This window comes from Penicillium griseofulvum (genome assembly GCF_001561935.1).
Source record: "Penicillium griseofulvum strain PG3 chromosome Unknown contig_6, whole genome shotgun sequence".
Taxonomy (NCBI): Eukaryota; Fungi; Ascomycota; class Eurotiomycetes; order Eurotiales; family Aspergillaceae; genus Penicillium; species Penicillium griseofulvum.
In genome coordinates this window covers 1,317,907-1,343,947 of record NW_024467419.1, presented here as the reverse complement: position 1 = coordinate 1,343,947, position 26,041 = coordinate 1,317,907, and the positions used below count along the sequence as shown (strand labels likewise).

At 47.2% G+C, this 26,041-nt stretch overlaps 12 protein-coding genes across 12 annotated transcripts; 8 read left to right on the top strand and 4 right to left on the bottom strand.

The window, feature by feature from the left end:
• Nucleotides 1–1,824: 1,824 nt before the first annotated feature.
• PGRI_076080 (nuclear transport factor 2 family protein) lies at nt 1,825–2,211 on the top strand (the record flags this gene model as incomplete). Its single annotated transcript, XM_040795322.1, has 1 exon — nt 1,825–2,211. One exon carries the CDS (start codon nt 1,825–1,827, stop codon nt 2,209–2,211), a length of 387 nt encoding a protein of 128 aa, XP_040652999.1.
• An 851-nt stretch (nt 2,212–3,062) lies between these two features.
• PGRI_076070 (uncharacterized protein) lies at nt 3,063–4,511 on the top strand (the record flags this gene model as incomplete). Its single annotated transcript, XM_040795321.1, has 6 exons — nt 3,063–3,084; nt 3,136–3,381; nt 3,443–3,792; nt 3,997–4,240; nt 4,311–4,442; nt 4,495–4,511. The coding sequence occupies 6 exons, from the start codon at nt 3,063–3,065 to the stop codon at nt 4,509–4,511; spliced, it is 1,011 nt and encodes a 336-aa protein (XP_040652998.1).
• Nucleotides 4,512–5,600: 1,089 nt separating this feature from the next.
• Nucleotides 5,601–8,226, top strand: PGRI_076060 (FAD-dependent oxidoreductase; the record flags this gene model as incomplete). Its single annotated transcript, XM_040795320.1, has 5 exons — nt 5,601–6,590; nt 6,645–6,954; nt 7,339–7,615; nt 7,682–7,822; nt 7,872–8,226. The coding sequence occupies 5 exons, from the start codon at nt 5,601–5,603 to the stop codon at nt 8,224–8,226; spliced, it is 2,073 nt and encodes a 690-aa protein (XP_040652997.1).
• Nucleotides 8,227–8,511: 285 nt separating this feature from the next.
• Nucleotides 8,512–9,724, bottom strand: PGRI_076050 (pectate lyase family protein; the record flags this gene model as incomplete). Its single annotated transcript, XM_040795319.1, has 5 exons — nt 8,512–8,976; nt 9,030–9,115; nt 9,173–9,258; nt 9,310–9,536; nt 9,602–9,724. 5 exons carry the CDS (start codon nt 9,722–9,724, stop codon nt 8,512–8,514), a joined length of 987 nt encoding a protein of 328 aa, XP_040652996.1.
• Nucleotides 9,725–10,672: 948 nt separating this feature from the next.
• Nucleotides 10,673–11,983, top strand: PGRI_076040 (isopenicillin N synthase family dioxygenase; the record flags this gene model as incomplete). The annotated part of the gene is made up of 6 exons (XM_040795318.1): nt 10,673–10,813; nt 10,864–11,016; nt 11,074–11,154; nt 11,205–11,591; nt 11,650–11,829; nt 11,879–11,983. The coding sequence occupies 6 exons, from the start codon at nt 10,673–10,675 to the stop codon at nt 11,981–11,983; spliced, it is 1,047 nt and encodes a 348-aa protein (XP_040652995.1).
• Nucleotides 11,984–12,249: 266 nt separating this feature from the next.
• PGRI_076030 (FAD-binding oxidoreductase) lies at nt 12,250–13,786 on the top strand (the record flags this gene model as incomplete). Its single annotated transcript, XM_040795317.1, has 3 exons — nt 12,250–12,381; nt 12,430–13,591; nt 13,647–13,786. The coding sequence occupies 3 exons, from the start codon at nt 12,250–12,252 to the stop codon at nt 13,784–13,786; spliced, it is 1,434 nt and encodes a 477-aa protein (XP_040652994.1).
• Nucleotides 13,787–14,928: 1,142 nt separating this feature from the next.
• Nucleotides 14,929–17,019, top strand: PGRI_076020 (aromatic amino acid ammonia-lyase; the record flags this gene model as incomplete). Its single annotated transcript, XM_040795316.1, has 1 exon — nt 14,929–17,019. One exon carries the CDS (start codon nt 14,929–14,931, stop codon nt 17,017–17,019), a length of 2,091 nt encoding a protein of 696 aa, XP_040652993.1.
• A 541-nt stretch (nt 17,020–17,560) lies between these two features.
• Nucleotides 17,561–18,429, bottom strand: PGRI_076010 (YoaK family protein; the record flags this gene model as incomplete). The annotated part of the gene is made up of 3 exons (XM_040795315.1): nt 17,561–18,147; nt 18,214–18,243; nt 18,339–18,429. 3 exons carry the CDS (start codon nt 18,427–18,429, stop codon nt 17,561–17,563), a joined length of 708 nt encoding a protein of 235 aa, XP_040652992.1.
• A 682-nt stretch (nt 18,430–19,111) lies between these two features.
• Nucleotides 19,112–19,561, bottom strand: PGRI_076000 (CTAG/PCC1 family protein; the record flags this gene model as incomplete). The annotated part of the gene is made up of 2 exons (XM_040795314.1): nt 19,112–19,433; nt 19,518–19,561. The coding sequence occupies 2 exons, from the start codon at nt 19,559–19,561 to the stop codon at nt 19,112–19,114; spliced, it is 366 nt and encodes a 121-aa protein (XP_040652991.1).
• A 1,035-nt stretch (nt 19,562–20,596) lies between these two features.
• Nucleotides 20,597–21,699, top strand: PGRI_075990 (isocitrate lyase/PEP mutase family protein; the record flags this gene model as incomplete). The annotated part of the gene is made up of 3 exons (XM_040795313.1): nt 20,597–20,806; nt 20,860–21,007; nt 21,077–21,699. 3 exons carry the CDS (start codon nt 20,597–20,599, stop codon nt 21,697–21,699), a joined length of 981 nt encoding a protein of 326 aa, XP_040652990.1.
• Nucleotides 21,700–21,864: 165 nt separating this feature from the next.
• Nucleotides 21,865–23,088, bottom strand: PGRI_075980 (uncharacterized protein; the record flags this gene model as incomplete). The annotated part of the gene is made up of 4 exons (XM_040795312.1): nt 21,865–22,346; nt 22,392–22,845; nt 22,897–22,946; nt 22,995–23,088. 4 exons carry the CDS (start codon nt 23,086–23,088, stop codon nt 21,865–21,867), a joined length of 1,080 nt encoding a protein of 359 aa, XP_040652989.1.
• Nucleotides 23,089–23,451: 363 nt separating this feature from the next.
• PGRI_075970 (Hsp70 family protein) lies at nt 23,452–25,761 on the top strand (the record flags this gene model as incomplete). Its single annotated transcript, XM_040795311.1, has 13 exons — nt 23,452–23,516; nt 23,569–23,639; nt 23,697–24,160; nt 24,214–24,258; nt 24,314–24,380; nt 24,427–24,691; nt 24,752–24,851; nt 24,915–25,012; nt 25,063–25,080; nt 25,131–25,314; nt 25,380–25,398; nt 25,452–25,511; nt 25,565–25,761. 13 exons carry the CDS (start codon nt 23,452–23,454, stop codon nt 25,759–25,761), a joined length of 1,653 nt encoding a protein of 550 aa, XP_040652988.1.
• Between the last annotated feature and the right edge of the window lie 280 nt (nt 25,762–26,041).

Genomic DNA, 26,041 nt, shown 5'->3' with positions numbered 1-26,041 from the left:
AGGAAACCTGCCATTTTTGTGTCTTAGCGAAAGTAATAGGAAGGTAAAGAAAAGGAAAGAAGTAGTGTAAGTTCATTTGTTGTGGAATTTTGATTGCCTCTGATAGCCGCCCAGGTGCCCCAGAGGACTAACTTAAAAGACTTGGCCTATCTGAATTTGCTGTGATCATTGACCATGCCGAGTCGCCTGGCCAGTAGGGAAAGAACCAGTAATTGAAATGAGGGTAGGTGACAAGAGAGAAGGGAAGGGGGGAGATGAGAGAAGAAGAAGAAGGAATTAATTATACACAAGAATAGTCGGCCGTATACGCGGTTTTGTGATATCTATTTAGTATTCTTCTCAGATATCATTCTGTTTAGATAGATCGCTAGTGGAAACTTGACAAACAACCTCTTTACAAATCGTGTCTCAACCATCCATCCTCTAAAGATGTTCTATATGCGTCCCTCTTCCGTCTCCTTCCATTTCCGCCACAACCTTATTAACACCCGAGAACGACCGGCACAACCGTGCAGATGAAAAGGGTAACCCCCCTGTAGGTTAGCACACTTGACCCTTGAGAGGAAACGATATACTACATACGAACTCCCCCGAACAGTTCATTCAGATTCTGACGCAAATGCATTAGTTCTACCTGGCCACCCTTCACCAGCTATGACTTATAGAGTATCTACGCCTTGAATAAACGCCTCATAGTCAAATTCTGATCGGTCCGTCGTCCAGCTATGCGTATGCAAAGACGGCAAGTCTCTGCCCAATTCACGAGGTCCTTGCTCAATTTGACATGCGTGGCAACGCCTTCAAGATAACTCCAAGCCATCTTTTTGGACAAGACTTTTTCTTCTATGATACACCTCCTTCTAATGGTTATTTATCGAGTATGTGGTACCCGTTCTCTCCTTGGGTGTACTATCTGACGATTCAGAGAGACATCCTTATAACAAATACCACTATCCGTTTATCTGACATATGCAAAGAAAAAGGATACGAGATTATATCAATGTATCAAGTTAAAGCCTTGATGAGATGACTACTAGGTACTGCAGAATATGATGACAGAAGCAGCGAACCATTATACTATAAACGACCCTATAGGTCTAGTACTCTATGCGTGTATTTGATGGCGGGCCAAATAATCGGGGTGTCTAAATTAGACACTCGGCATGAGTGAGTAATGAACAACCAACGAGAATTTAAATAGCATCGGTTATCATGTAGTCTAAGTTTGCGACTAGATCTTTAGTCCGCGGCCTAACTAAGCGCCCTCATTGAAGCGGCTCAGATTATGAAAGCACCGAGGGAGATCCGGCACAGGTACATATTGTACCCAAGTATTGCAGTAAAAGTGGCAAAAAATATACCCATAATCCATTGTCAGCAAGTAAAAATCAGAACACGGCTTGGCTATACTTCCATGGATGAACTCGGGAAGGTTGTGCGCCAGGCCCAGTGATGCCGGGGCTTTTAAGCCACCGAGTGACCACATGTTAAACGGTGGATCATGACGCATGTCAATAGAATACTAAGAATACTATACTTAGAATTGTGTATGGCAGATATGCGTTGATCCCCGGAGATTAAAATTGTTCGACCCTCAACGTCATCTGACGTCATTTTAATATAGGTACCACGGATGCCAAATAAAATCAAGGCCAGGGCCTCAAAGTCTCTCTGTTTATTATATTTGGCTTTCAGTTCTATCTTCCTATATCCTCGCATATCCTCGCACTCACATTTGCATCGCAACATATATCCATCCAAAACAGCGTCTTTCCTTGATACCCCACTCCAATACAAACCAAACCATAACCATAACCACCCACCATGCCTGGAATGCACGAACGTATTCGCGAGGACATCCTCCACAAAGAACGCGAACTCTGGACAGCCCTCACATCCGCCGATCCAGCACCCCCAATCTGGAAACTCAGCAACCCCGAAGCCTGCTTCCTATTCCCTCAAATGCCCATCATCACCCTCGAGGACGAGGAAGCCTTCAAGAAAGCCGTGCGACCACCATTCCACCGATTCGATGCCTACCAGTTCGAAGAAGTACGAGTCATCATCGTCGACCTGATGGCCGGCGTCGTCACATACAAAGTCCGCGCTAAACGAGGGAAGAAAGAATATATCTGCTCCGGCTCGACGACTTGGAGTCAAGGCTCGGATGGCGAGTGGACACTTGCTTGTCATCAAGAAACTTTGATGTGAAAATGTTATTTGCGATGTTTTTCTTATCCTTCTATACCTTTGCAGGGAATGTCTGAGTTCGGCGAGCGGCGAATGTGTGTTTTAAGTGATATGATGTCCATGTATCACGAGTCAACGAATTTTTTAATGCCATGAAGCATAATTGAATTTATTTGAACTTTCAATGCCCCGTTTTGCGGAAGAGAAGTGGTCTTTTTATATGTTCTAGTGGAGTTGCCGGTGAGTGATCAGCTAACTAATGCGATGATCTCGACTCCATACTCCGCAGTGCATATCGAGTACGATCTACTCGATGAGATCGACTCCACTCAACATTCAAGATGTCTAGGCTGTTCTTTTGGCAGTTTTCGCAAATGTATTCCCATTTCATTGAATTTTTTTACCTGTGGCTGTGTTGTTGAGTGGCTGATATATCCCAACCATTCAGCCGTGGCGCAGTTTTTTGAAAAAAAAAACAGAAAGCACTTCACTAATGCAAGCCCCTTGCTCTGCCGGCAGATTCTGACAGAAATGGCGCAATCACCAAACACCCCTGTCTAGCTCATCCTTACAACAAACATCAGACCATTGCATGATGAGTCAGGCCGGATCGTGAAAAATCCTTCCGCCTGGGCACAGGGGTGATGTGATCGAACCATTAATAAGCCGACGGACCTAGGTGGGTATGTAGACCCGATGTACTCCGTATGTTGTATTTAGTCGGTGTAAGACAGGATAACAGCCCCCTTTTTTCGTGAAATACGATCATTAAACCTGTGAAACGATCTGTGGACACGATGAGAGCCGCATCAGACCACCAAGAACCATGGGGCCTTCGATGGCGATCATCCACTTATTTCATTGTTGCGACAATGTCAGTGGCCTTGCTCACTGGTAGGTTCTGTTGCACATAGTGGAAAAATGCATATTTTGACCCTCCCATAGACATGTATCTGTATGGATTTCTTGTTCCAATTCTTCCGTTCGTGCTCGAGCATCGATTGGGACTTGATGTCTCGCTTACACAGCGCATGAGCACTGCGTTGCTATCGCAGACCGCGCTTGTCATGGTCGTGGCAAGTCCCCTGATCGGGTCCCATGCTGATCGCTCGGGCGCGAAACGTGCCTGGTTGTTATGGGGACTTGCGGGCGCGTTGCTGGGATCTTTGATAATTGCTCTGGCGACTTCATGTAAGTGGCAACTATCAGTTAGAGGATGGTATTCCCAGGGAGATGATTAATGTTAACACAGTGTTTGCTCTTTTTGCCGGGCGGCTTGTACAGTCTCTTGCCAGCACTGGTCTGTGGGTAGTCGGTTTTGCTACGCTGGCAGAGAACGTCCCTGCGGACCAGCTGGGCAAAATGTATGGGTTTGTGACCGTTGCTATTGGCGTAGGTACATCGGGCGGACCACTTGTTGCTGGTGTTCTGTTCGATTTAGGCGGGTATTGGGTTGCTTGGTCGAGTGTGCTTTTCGTTATTGTGTTTGATGTGATCCTGCGATGTCTGATGATAGAGCAGTCGAGTCTCCCCAAACTTACTCCTGTCGAGCAGGAACAGGATCCAGAAAGGGAGACACTTCTGCCGCATGATCCCGAAGAGGTAAGTAGTCACGCTGTATCTGAAAAGACGGGCATACAATTCTATCTATGCCTGTGTAACAACGGTCGCTTCATTGGTGGAGTGGTTAGTTATTTTTGCTACGCCGTTTTAACTGCCAGCTTCGACACAACTCTTCCTCTGCATGTGCGCGATGCTTTTCATTGGGGAAGTCTCCCCGCGGGTTTGTTATTCGCTGCTTTCCAGGGTCCCGCGGTGTTCCTTAGCGTTCCTGTCGGATGGCTGAAGGATCGGGTGGGGACGCGGTACCCGACCACGATAGGGTTTGCTCTTCTGGTCCCTTTAATGTGGATTATTGGTATTCCTGGGGATGAACGGTTTCCCTGGGCTTGCCAAGAGCATATTGGTCGGATTATATACGGTGTTGCTGTCACGTGTATTGGGGTTGTGATCTGTTTGCTCAATGGGGTGGGTATGATGGAAGCGACTCGTAAGTTTTTTTTTTTTTTTGGCTATCTTTTTAGAGGCTGTCACATGTGACGGATAATAACGTTTTGCAGAAGCTGTTGATGAGATCCAAGCCGAAAGTCCTGGAATCTTTGGCCCCAACGGTGGGTATTCTAGGGCAATATCAATTTCTAGTATCAGTTGGACACTGGGAATGTTTGTTGGGCCGATTGTGTCCGGATATGGTACGGAAAAAATCGGATACTATGGGATGAATTGTGTATTGGGTTCGTATAGGTGTCCCCCCTGTTTGATTTCTTCAAGTTTCAACGCTAACATAACTAGCGGGGATGTGCGGACTTTGTTCCTTTACCGCCTTCTGGAATTTAAAATCGTCTGTGCCTCAACGGTCTTAGCATCGGAGTTTGGTGGAGATGGTATGGAGATTTTATGGAGATTTAAACGAGATGTAAAGCATGTGCCGTGTTTAGATTGGATGAATTGAACTAGTGTTTGGGATTGGAAGGGGTTCGGAAGAGAAAAAGGAAAGAAAAGAAGAAGAAGGAAAAAAAATAAATTAAAAAATAAATAAAGAGGCTCGATTTTTAAGCTTAGCGCGACAAAAAGACCAAAGAAGGACCGGAAGACCGTTAGATTTGCTCCTTACTCCGTACCGAGGTACATATGTATAATATATAAGTATATTAGACTATATTAAATAGACCAGAACAATCAACCCCAGACTACAACATAAAAAAAGTTGGAAAAAGTTGGAAGAATTAAAGTGGAACAGTGATCGAGAAATGCAGAGAAATGGAACTAACAAATTCAAAATGAATACATTCTTATATCTAACTGGTCCTGAATTTCCGAAGTGGACAAGTCAAAAGTGAAACAAGGCCCAACAAAGAACTGTGCTGTCAGTTTCTCCGGTCTAACGGGATGGCCTAACGGGTTCCCTAGCTTTCCCCGAGCTCCTTCCGTTAACTGATCATTTCCTTTGTTGGAACATTCGACCGTCTAGGATCCTTCCATGATCCTCTTTTGATCTTCCCATAGATCCAACGCCACTCGCTATCCCTGACCTAAATATGGAGTATACTATTCAAATTTGAACTCGCATGTGAGGTATACATATTTTGTGATTTTCAATTATGACACGCGACTCCACATCGGAATCCACGGATGGATATGCCCGAGTGATCTCCTGCCCCGGCCGAGCCTTAGAGGCATCTAGCCTGCCCGTTAGTTTTTTTAGGTGCATAGTATATATTAATTCTGGATGAAAGAGCCGGAATCGTCAGATGGTAAAAAAAAATTCTTTTCGACATAAGCTCATGCCAAGATAATCTCCTTCACGGCACTTCTTCCTCTTGGAAAACTTGTCTTTCTATCTACTCAACATGATGGAACCAATTCGTCCCCCACAGAATATCGCCATTATCGGTGCTGGCATCGCTGGCATCGCTTGTGCATTGGCCATTTCCCGGGAGCTTTCTCCGTTCGTGCCAGATCTGAAAATTAAAGTCTACGAACGACACGATGTACTCTCGACTTCTGGCGGTGCTATCAATTTGACTCCCGTTGCCCAAAGACATCTGGCTCAGCTAGGAGTCCTCAATGAGTTGGATCGTATGGGTCCCGAGGGTGGTGCCGATGTCGATGCCATTGAACTGTTCTCCATGCGTTCGGGCCGCGGGATCGGATCCATCAACTTCACAGACAACCAAGGAAGAGGATTCGGCGGATATAAGGGCCGAAGAGTGATGCGGATTGCCCTCTCCGTCGCCATGTTGACCGTGGCCGAGCGAACTCGCAATGTGGAGATTGTCTTCGGCAAGAAGGTTATCGGTGGCGAGGAATTCGCGGATAGAGCCGTGGTACGATTCCAGGACGGTACTGAGGCAGTGGGTGACTTGGTCATTGGCTGTGATGGAGTCCACTCCGCCGTCCGAACCAAGTTTGTGGACGTCAACCGGCCGGCCGAGTACACGGGCTTGTCGTTTTTGCAGGCTACCATTGATACGGATTCACTCTCATCACTCCCTCACTTCCGCACATCATCACTCAATATCTCGCGTCATGGATCAATGCTCGCGAGCTACTGTGACCGTGATCGCGAACAGATCTTCGCTGCTGCTATCGTCCAATTTAGTCGCGAGGCGTTGAGCCTCTACCGACTTGAGCCTGGTCAGGATTGGGCCACTCAGAACAAAATTCGCTGTGCCCTCCGTGAGGAGATCAGAGACCGCTTCCGCAAGTGTGCTATTCCTTGTATCAAAGAGATGATCGAGAGTAAAGCGGACTGGATGCTTTATCCCGTATACCAAGTCCCCCCTGGAGGGCGTTGGTGCCTGAATCGAGTTATTCTTCTTGGCGATGCAGCACACGCGGTATGTTTTATTTATCAAACCCCCTTATTTATTCCATTCTAATAAGCTATACAGATGCCCCCGCGTGACGAGTCCGCCGCGTACGCACTAGACGATGCAATCCTGTTCTCTCGAATTCTAGCAAGCTATCGCTCAGAGCCTCTAACAGAGGTGTTTGACGCATACGAGACTCTCCGTCGTGAAACAATCAACCGTGCATTCAAAGAGTCCCGTCGTATGTGGGAAAGGAATCGCGATATGGGATTGCTGGAGGGCAGACTTAAGGAGTGGATGATGACTTTCCATCTCAAAACCAACGAACACGCACGCGAGGCAGCCTGGGAGTTTGACGCCACTAAAATTGCACTCCCCACGCCGGCGCCCAGTGAAGATCTGGTTTCATTGAATTCATTTTTGAGAGACCGCACTATATGAGGAGTTTGGATTTAGAGGACCGGAGTTTGGGTTGGCCTGTATGGATGCATGGACTGGGGCGTGAATCATTTCAATTAATGGATACCCGGCAATTAGATCTGAATATATCTAAATCGATATCTCTGTGGATGTTCAAGTCTTTTCGTACTTTTCAATTTTCGTACTTGTGTTTTGTACTTTTGCTGATGTCACGTTTAATGTTTAATCCATCAACATTGACAATCCTAGTTAATTCGAAGTAAACAAGCGGCTCGTGTTCCAGTTCTTCCTATCTAGCATAAATATACCCTACCTCACCGCAATAGTAACCTAAATCCCACGTTTTTCTACCCAGAAGGCTGGACGCATGACCGGCTCCTCAACGCCAGCGGAGAAGACCTTATGGCCCTCTCAGACACTCAGCGCACAATTCTCTTCGATGGTCTGAAAATCACCCATGGAGAAGATAGCTTCCGCCAAATAATGCAGGAAATGGATCGTCGCTACCTGGCCCAAGTTGAAAGTTCTAAGTCAGAGGAACCCAAGCAGCAAGAGCGCGAGCCCCTCGCACCTTTTGTCGATACCCTGAATTCTCTCTTCCAAGGCACAGAGACTGACTGGGGGAAATGGGGGTTTGTGGTGTTTCGCACGACTCCCTATGGGGGTGAGCATGAGACGGAGTGGGCGGACTTTTGAAGCCGGTGGGATGCCGTGATCGAGGAGGGTTTGGCACCGTATCGAGGCTTTATCTCGAAAGTTGACCGAGCGATCAATTTATTGGAGTTTCAGTGGGTGGAACAGCCTGAATTAGAGGGCGTAGATGCAGCGCATGTGGCTAGGTATGTCTCTTTTTTGATTTCCGATTCTTATCTTGACTGATATGCGAAGACGCTTCAATGAAAAGGCATTATCACGGGGATTCGCCACTTCCGCTTGTCTGATGGTGACACCAGATTCTCTAGAGTCTGTTCTCTCCTGGCCATGTCTTTCTTCCGTCCGCCATGAGCGCCAGGGGATTCCTTTTGTTGTTTCGGTATCCCGGAGAGCGAGTGCCCCGCGTCTTCCTTTAGGCCTAGGTGATGAGGATGTAGCCGGTGCTGGATTTAAAGGGTATCTTAATGTCGCCGTGGAGAGTATCGTGGAAGAGTTTAATCCTATTGTCGCCTTGCAGATGATGAATTTGCATACACTGACAGTAAAATTCCGTCATGATAATGATATCTGGTGTTCTAGTGATCGGTAGGGGATACACTATTATGAGGAATTGTGAAGTGTGGTATTAGTTCGCCGATAATCAAAATTATTACTCGTAGTATTACTCTACTTTGGCTGTCACTAATAGCAAAGGCTTCTATACAGTAGTAGTAGATGAAATACGAAATTTTGAGTACACCAACATTTACAGGGTATTCTTGCCGCAATTGAAGTACAACATATATAATTCTTAGCAACTAGACTGCAATAATTCAATCGAAACAAAAACAAAAAGCGCATCTCAGACAGCGATCACTGGGTTTGCCAACTTCCCTCAGAAGACAAGGGTCTGACCAGCAGTGCCAACGACACCAGCCTCCACCTTGGACGAGCCAAGGAGGGTGTAGCTGTAGGGAACAGACTTGAGGGTTCCAGCCAAAGCAGTGTTGGATGCATCACCGAAGTCGTTGTCATTGTCCACAGCATAGCCGTCATCAGTAGAGTAAAGGGGCTTCTTGCTACCAACAAATTTGTTAGACTCGACGAGGAGCTGGGCGCCCTTGCGGGTGTTGATGCCGTCGGCGACGTTCAGGTAGTAGTTGTTGTAGATGTGACCAGTACCGAAGCGGAAAGAAGGTCCACGCGAGTTGAGGTTGTTCCAGAAGTTGTTATTCTGGGTGACGAGCAGGTGACCGGTGTCCTCGGCGCTGTTGCTGTTGGAGTGTCCGATCAGGGAGGCCTTGTAGTGATCGTGGATGAAGTTGTTGGAGATAGTGACGTAGTCGGCGGCGTGGGTAACCTTGTCTATATTAGCGTCTGTGGTTTATTGGGATTCCAGTGAGCAGGACTTACATCGATAAGTCCGTCGTAGTAGTCCTTGTCGTGGTCCATGTCGGACGACACGTCGCAGTGGTCAACCCACACGTTGGTTGATTTTTCTAACCACGATCAGTTCTTTTCTTGTTTGATGAAGATAATTATGCAAGGGTACTCACGGATGCCAATGGCGTCGCCGTTATCGGCAAGCACCTTCTTCACGCCAAGGTTGCGGATGATGACGTTGGTCTTTTCTTTGACCAGGCTGTATTGGTTTTAGTATTATCTCATGTCGAGGTTAGGAACGGGAACATACAGGCCAAAGCCGTCCAAGATGGCTTTTGCGTCCTTGCCAATGATGCTAGTGTTGCTTCCAACACGAACTTGGTCGGCCTTCTGCGAGATAGTGCCGCTCACAAAGACGACCTTAGCATCATCGCTCTCGACGGCGGCTGTGAAGGCAGCGTATGACGAAACAGTGGTAGTGGTTCCACCGGCACCACCCTTGGTGCCTCCATTCAGGCTGGCATAACCAGTAGCAACCTATGTCAGAGTCGGGTCAGGATGTTGATCAGGAAGTAATTGAAGGAATAGTGGGTTGCACTTACGTCGTCAACGCTTGCACGCTTTCCTAGGAGGTTTGCCTCGTTGCTAGTTGCAGTAGGAGCTCCCAATGCAATGCTGGACAAGCAGCTGAGGAGGGAAACTGCGATCAAGTTGAAAGGAGCCATTGTGACACAGAAAGAGATCGGGGAATATTGAAGACTGAGTCTCAATGATGCTTTGCCAGAGTCTGTGAGTGTTGATATCAAAACAATGAGAGCATACCACGGTGGGTCGAAGGGTTTATATACCATGGAAGAGCTCCTTAGGGCTACTTGAAGCTACGCGTACATCCAGCACGAGCCATATCCACCATCATCCTGATTGTTGGAGAATTTCCCTGATAGATTCTAGTCTAGCCAACCCGAAGTTTTACCGGTATGGACATAAAAGTTAATTCTCCGACACGTCGAGTATCACCCTGATGTCTTAGGGGCGTTGCCTCTGACACTTAAAGCTTGGCATAGTTAATTGAGGTCTTCAGTCTACAATGGGTTCGAGACCTTCAGGGCCAAGGACACCCATGTTCACCTTGCGAGATGGAAGCTCTTTGGATGGAAAATAATAATTACATGCTGCTTGCTCACAGACCATTCTCGCCGGAATAAGTTCCACTAATGATGTGAAACGCCCCCAAGACTGCACCAACGAGACCCCCAGTTTCATATCCGGTCTTGGCATTTAGAAGCGTTAAGGGGAAAGTCATAAGATTTCTATTCATACTTTTATGAAGAAGCCTTAATGTTCCTCTATAATTTCAGAGTTGACTATTATGAAATTTGTGTATAATTCTTTTTGGTAGGTGGAGGCTTCAGCAATATAGTAATATGGGGCAAATGGCGTGATCGAATTAATCAAGTCTTTGACAAACACTTCATCTCCGATCTTCCGGCATTCAATTCTTTGACACATTCATATCCAAGACCTACAAGGAATAACCTCCAAGGACAAGGAATATCCCCCGCATATAACCGTTCTTCACAGTCTGGTGGCTGAGTAATCCCTGTTCTACCCCGGGCAATCTACATCTGCGGGGAAAAAGCGAATCATCAACTCTTCACTTGCAATAGGCGGAAATGACAGAAACATTTTCATCCGTGCCGATCGTCGACTTCGCTCGGTTAAACGACCCTGTGACTAAAGATGAGGAGCTCTCAAATCTGCGCAAAGCTATCTTCGTCGTTGGATTCCTATATTTGACCAACACGGGATTAGAGGTATGAGAGACAAGCAATGTATGTAGCCGGGATACTGACCAAATTGATAGAACCTAATTCGCCATACTCATGAAAAGCTACCCGAACTCTTTGCTCTCTCGACAGAGGCTAAGGAGAAATGTAACATGATTAACTCGCCATCGTTTCTCGGCTATACCCGCCTCGGTGCTGAGACCACTGCGGCGAAAACAGATCTCCGCGAGGTGAGATAATTTCCTTTTGGAGCCCTGCTACAGTTCACGGACACTAATTTTCCGTAGCAATTTGATTTTGGCACCCCTGGCATGAAACCCTGGACAGAGCAGGATCCCTTTTGGCAACGGCTTGAAGGTCCTAACCAGGTAGGTCATTCCGCCTCTAGAGGCTCATCTCCACCACTAACTCTCGACAGTACCCAGATTACCCAGGTGCTCAAGATCTGGTCGATGAATATATCGCGAAGACTGATAACTTGGCACAAGCATTCGTGCGCCTCGTGGCAGAATGCCTGTCACTCCCACGGGAGACATTCGATAGCTTCAAGGGTAACATGAGCCGACTTAAATTTGTCAAGTACCCATCGGCAGCGCAAAACTCCCAGGGTGTTGGCCCTCATAAGGACTCAGCGGGCCTTTTTACTTTCCTGTCTCAGGACAACACAGGAGGACTACAAGTACTCAACAAGAATGGAGAATGGATCGATGTGCCTCCCATTGAGGGAAGTCTTGTCGTAAATATTCAACAGGGATTTGAGGCGATTACTGGAGGCATTTGCGCGGCCACCACACACCGCGTTATCGTATGTTTACTATACCATTCATCGCTGAACCGTCTTTCTAACCCTCTTGTACCCCTAGGCGCCTACTTCTCGGACTCGTTATAGCATTCCGTTCTTCCAGGGCGTGAGACTGGACTTGACGCTAGATCAGCTCAAGGAATCAGCTGCTCACATCGTGGAGCGCATTCCAGCTTCTGATGACAAGAAGAAGCGGGCAGTTGATGTGCCGAGTGAATTCCTTTCTCCTTTGTATTCCTGCGTGAGTGGTCCTAGATCAATGTTTCATGCATGAGACTAATATATTGCAGTTCGGCGAGGCTCATTTGAGAAATCGCATCTTAAGCCATCCAGATGTGGGCCAGCGGTGGTATTCAGAGCTGTATACAAAGTATTCTCAGCAGGTCCTCAAATAGTTAGTGAAAACATTGAAGCAAACATCTGCTTAACTTCAACATATATATCTCTAACAATCACGGTGAAACAAGAACCCATACAGGGAAATCAGAACTTCTATATGAATTTCCGAGCGGATTGAAGCAAAATACACAATATAATGAAATTTTCAAGGCTGTGGGCCAATTCTTACCCGAGTTGATGTTGATCCTCTTTGTCACACTTCAAAGGGAAATATCCACACGCGGGGTAAATTTTAATGTCCACCAATTTCCCACTCTCAACAATGTCTAAGATCAATCCTGTAGCCCTTGAGGCTTTGCAGAGTCGCCTAAAGACCGCGACTATATATACACCCGAATCAGATAGTTACAAAGATGTTCTGGTCCGCTGGTCAGACACTGGAATGAAATATGCGGTACGGAAAGGAACATAAGAAATGGGACGACCGACTGATAAGTTCTAGGGCGTTGTAGTCCAACCAATTGACGCGATTGATATCTCAATCGCCCTGTCTTGGACACAAGAGTATAATATCGACCTTGCTGTGAAAGGCGGGGGTCATTCAACCGCCGGGACAAGCTCGAGCGATGGTGGCCTGGTAATTGACCTGTCGCGCATGAACAAAGTGACGGTGGATATCGAGCACAAGACTATCACCGCCCAGGGTGGAGCGACATGGAAGGAAGTCGACGAAACAGGTGCAGTCCACGGGTTGGCCGCTGTCGGGGGCACCGTGAACCACACCGGCGTTGGAGGACTCACTTTAGGCGGTGGTTATGGCTGGTTGAGCGGAGAGTATGGCCTCACTATTGACAATCTCCTGTCGGCGACCGTCGTTTTAGCGGATGGTCGTATTATCACGGCCTCTGCCACCGAGAACACCGACCTGTTTTGGGGGCTGCGAGGTGCAGGGTACAACTTTGGCGTTGTGGTAGACTTCACCTACCAGGCGTATGACCAGAAAGATCCAGTATACTCTGGCATCCTTGGATTCACTGCCGACAAGTTGGAAGGGATTATGGACGCGTTGAATGAATCGCTAGCAAAGCCCGACTCTCGCTTCGGTGCGATGTCCATTTTTGCTTTGGCACCAGATGGATCTGGGCCGATGATTATCGTAATTGGTTTCTTCAACGGCCCACGTGAAGAAGGCGAAAAGAAATTCGCCGGCTTCACGGCCCTTGAGCCAGTTATGAACACCCTTGATATGGTACCGTACTCTGTGGTGAACACCCTACAAAATCCCCAAGCGACCTACGGTGATCGGAAGTCCTTTAAGGGCATTTTCTACGAGCCACCTTTGGATCCTCAATTCGCGAGGGTGATCTTCAATGACTTCACGGCCAAGATTCAGAGTGAACCAGATCTCAAGACATCTGCCATCATTCTTGAGTTTACCGACATGCGCAAGATTTGCGAAGTGCCGCTGACTGCAACGGCACTGGCAAGTCGAAATCACACACAGAATGGTATCATCTATCTAAGATGGACCGACCCGTCTAAAGACCTGGAACACCGTGCTTGGGCACGAGAAGTCCAGTCCAAGTGGAAAGCTGAATTGGATTCGAAAACCAAAGACCAGGTTGTGGATTCGAGCGTGCCTCAGTACATCAACTACGCAGAACGTGAGTATACTTGACTCGACATTCGCACTTCGGTAGATACTAACATCTTATCCAGCTGGTGACTCTGTGGTAAGCAATATCTTCGGTCAGAACCTCGAAAGACTGCAAGAGGTGAAGGCCAAGTATGACCCAAAGAACATTTTCCACAAAATGCAGCCAATTCCAACGGGCGCATCTGTTACCAAGAAGGAATAGGATGAGCATCGACTTGAAACGAAGTGATAGCGTCATTTTGACATTGTTTTTGATACTATTTCTCCGAAAAATGTATTTTGTTCTTGGTGTGTTTCTTCCTGCTCTAGCAAGGGGATGAAAAGTGATAGGACAACAAATTGAGGATCTCAGAATGGAAAATTGGGGCCAAGCATCGCCGATACTTGACTGTCAATTGACCTAACTCGAGTATCTTCATAATTTTATTTACCTGCCTGTAGACTCGAGCACCTCCAAGCAGGTAGACGCTGTAAATTGATAGCCTGCAGATATTCAAGGACCTAGGTCATGGAAAACAAGGATAGGCGATGTTTGATACGTAACAGACTAAAAGAGGCGTGCGTCATTTAGCCGACTCAGCTGGAAATGATATTGACATGTTGTCGCATCATGATTTTACAGCATATTCCCAAAGAAGAATATAGCGTAAAATTCTTTCAATTCTTTTTTTTTGATATGTGATATATCACGCCAAAAATCCCGCCAAGATGGTTTGGGCCACATAGGATCATATAATTCGCAGGATAAAATCGATAGTTGTATTTGACGAACAGTGGATCCTATAGATCTAGAATATTTCTACGGAACTGCACCCCGTAGGTTCATTGTCTTTAGTTCAGATAGGTCTATAATCCTTCCGTACAGAAGTACTAACTTGTGGGGCAGATCGGGTTTCAGCTGAGGATCATCTCCAGCCCATTTGGCCTAATAAACTGGATGTGTACACATTCGAACACTTAAACTTCATATATAACGAAACTAATACATACTAACAGTTCTAGAGTGCCCTTCTATCTTTTTACCAAAATTGAGGGCCCGTAATTTATTTAATTTATGTAAGGGCACGGATCGTATAACCGACAGCTGAAAGAGATCATCAGAGAAAGCTAAAGACGTCACGCGTTTATATATCTAGTGTCCGCTCATAAATTCTATTACATGAGTGCAATAACCAGAGAATAAGATCTTTGTTCTCACCGTACTTACTGCTTTCCTTCCCTTCTGCATGACGCGTTCGAATTCTTGTAATCGAGCAAACAACAACACATCCCTTGAATTAAAGGCACTATATACTCTGCGTCTGTCTCATGATGACCCTCACGAGACTGGACCAATCAGCTCATATGAGCGCGACACTGCACCTCTTGGGTCGGTTACGTGATCTGAGGAACAAGAAACAACATATTGTTCTCAATGGCAACAACCTCGACATTGCTTCCATCGTCGCAGTTGCCCGCCATGGAGTTCAGCCGACAATTAGCACAGAAGAGCTGCTCACCAAGCGGCTCGAAATCTCTGTCGACACTCTGGCAGATGTGATCTCTCAGAAATGTGTCATATACGGCGTCAACACCGGTTTCGGTGGCAGTGCAGACACTAGAACCAATGAACTCATCGACCTGCAGACCCATCTGCTCCAATTTATCCAAAGCGGAATCATCACTGCCGCCGACAAAGATCCCGCCAGCAACTCAGAACGGGAACCTTCCCATGTCATGCCTCTCCCCTGGGTTCGAGCCGCCATCGTGGCTCGAGCCAATCAAAATCTGAGAGGTCATAGTGCCATCCGGAAGTGCGTGCTCAAGAGCCTGATTGACCTGCTGCAAAATGGCATTACGCCCCTAATTCCACTGCGGGGGAGCATTTCGGCATCCGGGGATCTTATGCCTATGGCGTATATTGCTGGTGCAATTATGGGCAACCCAGATGTATTTGTCCAGGTGGGAAAGGGAGCACAAGCCAGAGTTATGTCCTCGCCAGAGTCATTGAAGATGAGCGGGCTCTCCCCGTCGGGACTCGGACCAAAGGAGGGGCTAGGACTAATTAACGGCACTGCTCCTTCTGTGGCAGTGGCAAGCCTGGCACTATATGATACACAGCAGCTTGCCTTGTTGTCTCAAATGCTGACGGCTTTCGCTTCTGAGTGCTTGGCCGGGAATGTAGAGTGGGCTCACCCTTTTATTCATGCTACTCGACCTCACACTGGACAAATTGAGGTTGCAAGCAATATCCAGCGCTTTTTGAAGGGTTCCAAATTTGTCGTTGGCTTGGAGTCACAGAAGACATCCGGCGATGGACTCTGCCAAGATCGATATTCGACAAGAACAGCGCCTCAATGGATTGGTCCTTACCTTGAGGACCTTCTCCTGGCGCAACATCAGCTCGAAGTAGAGCTCAACTCCACATCAGACAACCCTCTAGTTGACACGAGCAAACAAGAAGATGGTTCCAGTGGGAAGGTTTACTCCGGTGGAAATTTCCAAGCCGTTGCCGTCACATCAGCCATGGACAAGGCCCGTTTGGCTATTCAGATGATAGGACGAATGATTTGGTCTCAGGTCACCGAGATCATCAATCCTGCTACAAACAATGGCCTCGAGGCTAATCTCAATGCTACCGCACAAGAGAACTTCACCATGAAGGGAATCGACATCAACATGTCAGCATACATGTCCGAGCTAGCAGCCCTGGCACACCCGGTCTCAGCCCACGTCATGTCCGCCGAGATGCATAATCAGGGTATCAACTCCCTGGCTTTGATTTCAGCGCGACAAACCATCGAGGCTGCAGATCTATTGGCTCACATGTGCGCCTGCCATCTATATGTCTCATGTCAGGCCGTCGAGATACGCGCAAACCACGTCCGATTTCTATCAGCCCTCCGCATCAAGATGGAGGATTTCACTGCAAGCGGGGCCTTGTATGGACTTGGATTGAATGGCTCACACATTCAGACACTATGCGCGTTACTCCTACCCATCGTCCAGGCAAGCTGGTATCGCGCAAACACCAATACCTGGAAAGACCGTGTGCTGTCTGTGGTTGATGCTGTTATGGCGCCAGTCAACGAATTCATGGCCACTCACGACCCAAACTGTTCGGTGTCAACGATCGTTGCATTTAAGAAGCATTTCCAGAGCTTCGTTTACAGCACAGCCGAGGCAATGTTTTATCCCAGCCCAACTATTTCCCCGGATGAGGTGGTCGCACAGCTTGGCGGCGGCACTGCACAGCTGTATACATGGGTACGCTCGAAACTCAACGTGCCTATGAATTGTGGTCTCCACGATGATCCTTTGTACAACGCACAAAAGGGCCTTCCCACAAAGGGTAAAAGGAGCATTGGAAGCTCGGTAAGCACGATATATGAGAGCTTGCTGGAGGGTGAAATGATGGATATGATTTTAGAAGGTTGGATGCAGGACGAGGCTTAGACGAGGCTTAGACGAGGTTTAGATTAGGATATTTGAGTGTGTGTAATAGAATGTAAATAACCTGTACTCACCCGCTGTGAGCATGGATCTGTGATGCATCTACCCAAGCGGTAGCTCAAATAGGAAAGCCCCCGGTAAAGTCCAGTAGGCCCCATGTATATGAGCCAGAATAGCCTCTAGAGAGGTCCTTTCTTTTGTAATGTTGTGCTTTATCTTCTAGTTGTATTTTGTAAACAGTAGGCATAAAGCGAGAAACCTTTGAAGTGCAGGACATTCTCCCGTAGATAATGCTTGAAATTTAACGTTCATAATATCATTCCGCATCCGACCAGACCTATCCTGATCCCGTGTATTGGCCGTTGTTCGGATATGGCAATGGAGTAGCGACAGTAGTGGACGGGGGGATGAACGGCGTAAGACTCCTGTTCCGACCTATATATAGTGAATTTGTTGACTAGCATGATACTAACAGCCCAGATGGTTGTGTCAAGTTCGCTCTGGTAACTCCGAAACTGCACAGAGGGACTCACAATAAAGTCCTCTACTTCGCCTTCCATAAGGCCCAGGCCAAGACGAGCAAGCCCTTGATACCAGCAGATAGCCAGAGAATGGGAGAAATCGCCCCAGTGACCTTGGTGACCCATCCACCGACGATAGCACCCACAAGCGTCAGCAGAAAGGCAATGATTCGCCGGTCCCGTTTCACGTTCCTCACAAGAAACAGCTGGGGATCCGACATCAGATCACAGAGAAGACTAGTAATCACCACGGTCGGGATCTCATTGAAACCCAAGGCACGACTCGCTACGATCTGACCGGCAGACTGCAGACTCAGGAGAACAATCGGGACCTCCTGATCCCATGGGGGCACTGCATGTGAATTATTGCCAGCTAGCGTACTAGAAACGGCACCTCCTTGGACTAGTCCTGCCGTGAGGAGGATGATACTGGCCTGTGAGGTGAAAGACAACATCAATGACGCTCGTCGCCGGGCGCCAAGGGCGCGATGTAATCGTGAGAAAATGAAGGAACCGAGGATGAAACATCCGATGGATGTGAGCGACCGTGCCCAGCCATACGGACGCAGGTTTTGGTGCGATGCACCTAGCCCGACGAAGATGGTGTTTCCTACAATTAACTGGGGTTTAGACGATCATGTGCGGGGATTGTGGATCGGCGAGGTTGTGGTATCACCTGTTTGCATAGAGACAAAAGTGTTGTAGGCTATAAAATGTTAGACGTGCGACAGTGGAGACGTGACTTGGGCTTCGTCTTGCCGCGGTATATCGTGCTATCCACAAGTCCAGATGTCAAACAACAAGCGTAAAGTAGGAGATCGGCATGCTGTGGCTCGAGCTCGGCCTTCAGGGATGTGGAAAGTCCGCCAAGTGTACCTTTTTCATCGTCCATTTTGGAAGTTATTGATTACAATGGGAGAGAAATGAAGATGAGGTGCCAAAGAGACATAGGAAACCTTTGAGATAAAGCAAAATTGACACATTTTCTTTTCGCCAACTGAAGGACGGGGGAATAAACTATGAAATTTGCCAACATGTGCTTCCCCTCCCCTGGCCCATCGCATCAGCATCTCACATAATTGACGCACCCCAAGACGGAGCCAAGTGACAGTGAAATCTCCGAAGCTCCGTGAGATTCCACGGAGTCCAAGACACGAAACTCGTAGAATTCCAGATAAGGGCAGCCACAATCACATTTCGTGCATAAAGCCTTCGTAGTTCTGTTCGGACGGGCCGTACGGAGTAGACCATGCCGACCTCACGCTAATTTAGTCTCCGATGCGTGTCGAGAACGCCAAGGATGACTCGGTGGAATGAATGTTGGCGTATTTCTTGGCGGCAACTTTCTCCTCCTGAACTCTATCCCTGGCTGGACTTGTGTCACCGGGGGTCCTCATTGAGGGGTCTGATGTACGACCCGCTTTGCTTGATCTCTAGACCTTGTGGTAGCCAAGAGTTTCAGTTTTTCAGACACGAGACCCCCGATAGGCGACCCCCGATAGGACGATACACGAGACGTTGAAGCCAAGAATCACAGGTCATTGGCGCATGTTGCTGCAGGGAAAATACACCATTCAACCCTCCATTTCGGATTTCAGCACATCAATATCCAATTCTGTCATAACCCCAAGCACGATGCCCAGACTCTCCATAAATCCATTAACAGAAACACGCAACATCCGGTTTGTCGTCGCAATATATGTTATCTTCAACACAGTTTTAGCCTCTTCAGGGTCTTGTTTTTGCTTCTTTTCTTGCGGTTCGGATGATGTTTGCACCGCCGGAGCTTCAAGGGTGAAACTCCGTCGCACGAAGGGGGATAGTTCGGCGTCAACTTCCAAGGCGCGTAGAGCGCATGATGCCAAACGATTGGTTGGGAGAGGGAGAGATATTGTGCTGAGTCAAGACGTTAGCATTGCTTTGGCTGAATCGGCCCTTGTTTTTTTCGGAGCTATTATTTCGGGGCGTGGAGGGGCTTACAGCGAGTAAGGGAATTCGGGATTGGTGGCTTGGCTGAGAGCCATGATAAGCGTAATTGAGGTTGGTAAAAGTTATCGAAGATTGTGGCTCTGAGTTCAACAAAAGGATAAATTCCAAGAAACAGGGGTATGAGTTATTGTGAGGATGACGGGGGTGGAAATTGGCAACGATCGGAGTGCCAGAAGGAGGACGTCCCGACCCGAAAACTAAATAGCTGACTCAGCCGAACGCTCAACGAGGCTACTGTAGGTAAAGAAGTCCAACTTCACTTTTGAACCTGGTGTACACATTGCACGACGGTAAGCGTTGATTCGCTACACAGCACTACAATGGCGCTTTCTACGTTTTTTTGGGTGATGATCTCCCGGTGTGAAGTTCTTGGCGAACGAAGGCCTTTGTGGAACGGTGCATTTGGCCAAGAGACGCACCCCCTCTGAAGATATCGCCGTGCCGATCTATTGGGAAAAAAGTGCATGCACTGCCTTCCTATATGCAGTCATCTTGCCAAGATACTTCACATTGATTAAATTTGTCTGAGAAGGAAGCTGCCGGATGAAGATTGTGGGCCGAGTTCACTGTCGCCAACCTATCCCAATCAACTTGGCAAGCCCAATGTAAACACGCATTATCTTCATCTTGGCACATGCTTTCGGAGATATATCTATGCAACGCTATTCTGACTGTTGATTGATGGGAATAGCCTGAGGAATCAGTCCCGCGGCTAGCGCTGTTGACATTGCGCAAGAAATCTACTCCGTGGACTCATTGGACTCACTCAGCTGAGGTCATCCAGGATCAGTCCGACGCGAAGGAAGATAAGGGTCTGCGGACGTCTTGGCGGATGGTGGAATGTTACATCCCCAAGAAATCAAGGCCTTTTGTCGCTGGTGAGATGCTTTGTCTGCTTCGAGGAGACGGGTGTTTCTCCTCTGGGATTGGTGTCCCCAGATGAAGCAAAAAACCTTGCGGGGTATAGATCTTGCGAATATAAAGAGCAGCATTGTCCCTCGCAGATTACGCTGTGATACAAGAACTCAAGTGTCTAAACAACAAGACATCTACTTTGTCAAAGCTTAAACATGACTATTACAATCACTGTCGAGAAGGACGGATACTACGAGGTCAATGGGACCCGGCAGGAGCCCACTGTCTCTCTCTATGTCATTCCAGCAGCTTCCAAGTTGCGTCGGATGCTGAAAGACACCAAAGAGCTCATTGTATGTCCTGGTGTGTATGATGGCCTCTCTGCACGCATTGCTATGCAGGTTGGCTTTAAGGGACTGTACATGGTAAGAACTCTGACCTGTTACACCACATCCCTGTATGCTTACCAAGTGCACAGACCGGTGCTGGAACTACCGCATCACGCCTGGGAATGGCTGATCTCGGCCTGGCTCAGCTTCACGACATGAAGACCAATGCTGAAATGATTGCAAACTTGGATCCCTTTGGGCCCCCATTGATTGCAGACATGGATACTGGCTATGGAGGTTAGTGATGAGCATTCTGAAACAAGAGACCATTCTCGCCTATATAAAAGCATTCTAACCCTTTCCCAGGTCCTTTGATGGTGTCAAAGTCTGTACAGCAATATATTCAGGCGGGTGTGGCTGGCTTCCATATTGAAGATCAGATCCAAAACAAGCGTTGTGGTCATCTCAATGGCAAGAAAGTCGTTGGTCTGGATGAATATCTCATGCGCATTCGTGCCGCCAAGCTGACGAAGGATCGCTTGCACTCGGATATCGTTTTGATTGCACGAACCGACGCACTCCAACAACATGGTTACGATGAGTGCATCCGCCGGCTGAAGGCTGCCAGAGATATCGGAGCTGATGTTGGACTACTTGAGGGCTTTACTTCGAAGGAGCAAGCTCGCCAATGTGTCCAGGATCTGGCACCTTGGCCTCTTCTTCTCAACATGGTAGAGAACGGCGCGAGTCCTCTCATCACCACAAAGGAGGCCGAGGAAATGGGCTTCAGAATCATGATCTTCTCATTTGCCACAATCACCCCAGCCTACATGGGCATCAAGGCCACTTTGGAGCGCCTCAAGGCAGACGGAGTAGTCGGTGTACCCGAAGGCCTCGGACCACGAACGATCTTCGAGGTCTGTGGGTTGATGGATTCTATGAAGGTGGATACAGAATCCGGAAACGACGGCTTTGCCGAGGGTGTCTAGTAGTAAGTTCTGAACTAGCATGGATATATGAGTTTTGCATTGGACAAACAAGCAACGGAGTTTCTATAGCTATCCTCATGTCTTTTCGAATATATCATAAAGCCACATATTCAAATTGGAAGCAATAATCGCAATATACAACCCCTCAGATAAGCCAAAGTCTTTCTAAATTTCATCCGAATCTGTGTCGTCTTGATGACATTCCAGTTCATCGATCATTTCAATAGAAGGGGTCAATGGGGAAAGCGTGTTCACCATTTCCTTTTCGACTATAGACCATTCGCCTGGCCGAATGATCTTCCATAAACCAGGCCATAGGCTAGATTTAACGATTCCATCCGAGGTATTCTCCTCTGTTGGGGTACGCATGTTCTCATCGCGGAACGGCACTCCGTATTTATGACTCCAGAAGATGTACGTGTCTTCCTGGCACTGTAACTTGTGTTTGAGCCTGATGCAGCGCGCAATAATGTCGTGTAGCTGTTGCATTCGCTTCGTTCTGTCGGTGACAGCGTAGGGACCAAAGCATGTTTCTACTGTCTCGATAATCCGATTGCACCGGTCTTGCAAAAGATCGGTTTCTAAGGATAGGATGGCAGTGCTCATCGCACATCGCCAATGCCGGGAGATGTGGTTAGAAACTCCTGCTGTTAGAACTCAGTTATAATAGTGAACTTTTTCTGATAGCTTACATTGTTTATTTACTTCGGTGTCGACTTTGCGAAGATAATTGCTCCAAAAGTGATCTTCAGCGCCAACCATAAATCGGTTCCAAAACGACTGATAAATTAGCCCGGCAATCTCGGACTGTATAATATCCAACGTCGAGATATCAAGTCTCTCTGGTTGTGGCTTAGGCTCGTTATTTGGTTGAGATGATGGCTTTGCTCCAAAATGAGTAAATGTCCAGTGTTCAAGGTCGTGATATAGTAGAGCCATCTCTCGCTTGGCTTCTTCGTCGGAGAAAGCCTCGGCTCCAGCTTGTAAGGTTGCTATTTTGGTAGTCAGGATTCGGTTCTCTTGTCGAGCTGTTTTTGTTTCCCGCATAGCATTTTCGAGCAGTTCGCCTCGTTGACGAAACTGCTCCTCTGCAAGAAGCTTGGCTCTATGCAGTATCTCCACATTTTCCTTCGTCTTTTTGACTTGCTGTTCGATTTATTAGATAAGAATAGCATAGAAGGGATCTTCACCACATACCTGACGAAGCCGTTCAAGTTCATCATGCACTGCCCTGCGATCCAAGCAACCTAATAAATTTAGTTGATTGCATTTCAGCCGTGAATGGGAAGACGAACCACTAGTAAGTTGCTCCCATCTCGTTGGTGAATCTGGGAACGTCTGATTACTGCTGTCCGCCTGGCCAGGCATGGGTAATTCGTGAGACCACATTGCGCACCGATGCTCGAGTGATGGGAAGTTTACAATGTCACAAATGCAGAATTCCAACTTTTACCGATGAGGTTATCTCAAACCAGGAAAACCAGAGCGAGACCCAACTAGGCGACTCCGATAGAATATAGGGAAAACCCGTACAGAAAATTAGAAAGTAGTGATCACAATTAGGTGATGTTGTAGATATATGCCTTGCTCCGACGCTCGTTGCGGCTAAGCGCAGGAGTCAATGATATCAAACTTGCGAAATTAGCAATCTTTTGATTAAAGAAATATAACCCACTAGTCTTCTCCTTTGCAGAAAATTGCTTCATTCTATTTTCCGAAAGTGATAAGAAAGACAAGTCGTACGAATTCAACATGACGGACACAGAGGAACGACCAAAGCTCATAGTGGGTAATGACTTCGGGACAACTTTCAGCGGGTAAATATATCTTCTCTGATGGTGATAGCGGGTAGTGGGCTAACTTTGATAGCGTTGCCTGGGGATTGAAAGACTGTCCTGATGATATTGAACTCATTCAGACATGGCCAGGTGGTGGTAACAGTGAGTCTGAGCCAAAAGAGAAACAAAGTTCATCAAAACTGATAGATAGTTCAATAGTCACAAGCCAGAAAGTCCCAACCTTATGCTCCTACGATGACGAGCGCATGAAATGGGGTCATCAGACTGACCAGTCGAGCCAACCGGGCACGCAGAATCGGCTCATCCAAGGAGTCAAGCTTTTGCTAGATGAAAGTCAGAAATTCCGCTACTCACCTGCTATTGAATCACAAAGTATTATCAAGGACCTCGAAAAAACGCCAGTGAAGGTTGCTGGTGACTACTTGGAAAAATTGGTCGTCCATGCCCAGGAGGTTTTGACACGTCGCTTTGGAACTGCGCTGAAAGCCATGGACTTGGAGTATATTCTCACTGTCCCCGCTGTGTGGTCCGACAAAGGTAAGGATCTTACTAAGCAGGCAGCACACCAAGCTGGTATATCTCCTGAGTGCTTGAGACTCTTGTCTGAGCCGGAGGCGGCGGCTGTCTGCGCCATTCGGACAATTCAACCAAATTCAATCACGGTATGGATCTCATCGCACCATGAATTGAGTCGGATTATTAATAAAGTATATAGAAAGACGACTGTTTGGTTGTTTGTGATGCTGGAGGTGGAACGGTCGTAAGTCGTTCTTGTATCAAACTGATTTGACAAATTTTAGTGACATTGACAATAGGACATCATTACCTATCGCGTCAAGCAAACTGACCCGCTAAGAGTTGAGGAAGCCACGAAGGGAACTGGTATGTATCAAAAGTGCATCTCTCACTTCTTTCTAACAAATTCCAGGTGCTGTGTGTGGCTCAGTGATGTTGGATGAGAGGTTCGACGCACTTATCAAAGACATCATTGAGGAGCAGTCGCATCAACCAATTCCCCAGTCAACTGTGAGGGCTGCAAGAAAGTACTGGCAAGATTATATCAAGCCAGGCTATACGGGTCCTCTCGATGACGATGATGATGACATGTGTGAGCCAGGATATTGGATCCCAGTTCCCGGGGTTTCAGGGATCTCAAACATCGAGCTTAGTGAGGGACACTTGTATCTCGACAGGTGCGTATATTGAATTTTACCTTATCAGCTCACCAACGGGCTACGCTAATGCAGACACAGTAATCAAGTGAAAGAGATCTTCGATCCGATCATCAAACAGGTTGAGAGTCTCGTCGCCGAACAGAGAAGGAGCGTCAAAGCAACTGGTCATACGACTAAGGTAAGCCCCCAAGCCGCTTTCAAAAAAGAAAAAGAAAAAAAAATCCCGATTAATTCCAATTAGGCTATTATTCTGGTTGGTGGCCTTGGTGCCTCGGGGTATCTCTTCAAGCGTTTGCAGGCTGCTTCTGATGGCATCCAAGTCATGCAGCCCCCAAACGCGTAAGTCCTCAATCTTTTGTTAATTTGAACCTATACTGATATAACATTAGGTGGTCTGCTGTTGCTCGGTACGTATCTGAGGCATTCTTATCTCTTGTTTTGTATCTAACAGGCTTAGTGGTGCCGTTATCCGTGGACAAGAAGGCAACCAAGTCGAGAGTCGCATTGCCAGAGGCAACTATAGCGTTGAGATGAAAGTCCATTTTGATCCCAAGAAGCATCGCGCAGATGAAAACCTCATATGGTGTCCGTATGAAGAGGAATGGTTTATGAGTAAACGTATGCAATGGTATATCTTTAAAGTGAGTAGTCTCCAATTCAGACTGACCATTTGGAGGCTTTGACTGCTAACATGAGGGAATTGGAGGGAAAACGCGTGTCCGAGGGTGAGCCAATAAGGATGTCCTTCTACCGTGAAGTGGGCGTTGCTGTTCCTTAGTATTTCACGAGAAGTTGCGCTTTTGCCAGAAGACTACAGCTCCCGAAGTAACTGATTCCAGTATGTACCCATGTGTCCAATACATATAAAACGCGTTTTACTGACCTGAAAAGGTGTCACGGTGCTGTGTGAGCTGGAGGCAGATCTGAGTAAAATCCCGAAAGGGCTCTTTACGAAGAAAATCAACTCCGCCAGGCAAACCTTTTACCACATCAACTTTGAATTGGTTCTAACGCCAACTTCCGCATCGTTTCTTTTCGACCTTCATTTCAATGGTGTCTCCTATGGGAGTGTGAAGTCTCGCTACTGAATTCAACTACAGCGAGCCAAAATAGGTACGTATGTCTTAACATAGCTGGGTACAAAGGGAATCTTGGCCGATGATGGGCGTGGCCGTGCTCCTTGCAGGCTCAATCAGTTGATCGCTTGAAATTGGCTTATGAAATCCTTGGAAAGACAGAAATAGCTAGCAATGTGAAACCGATGTTTGCTTCACTTGTGATGAAATTGTCAAGGCAATGTGCGTTAGGCAGTCTCATACAATATACTAAGGTATATTAAACGGGATCCAAGAAACCCTGGCACGTTAG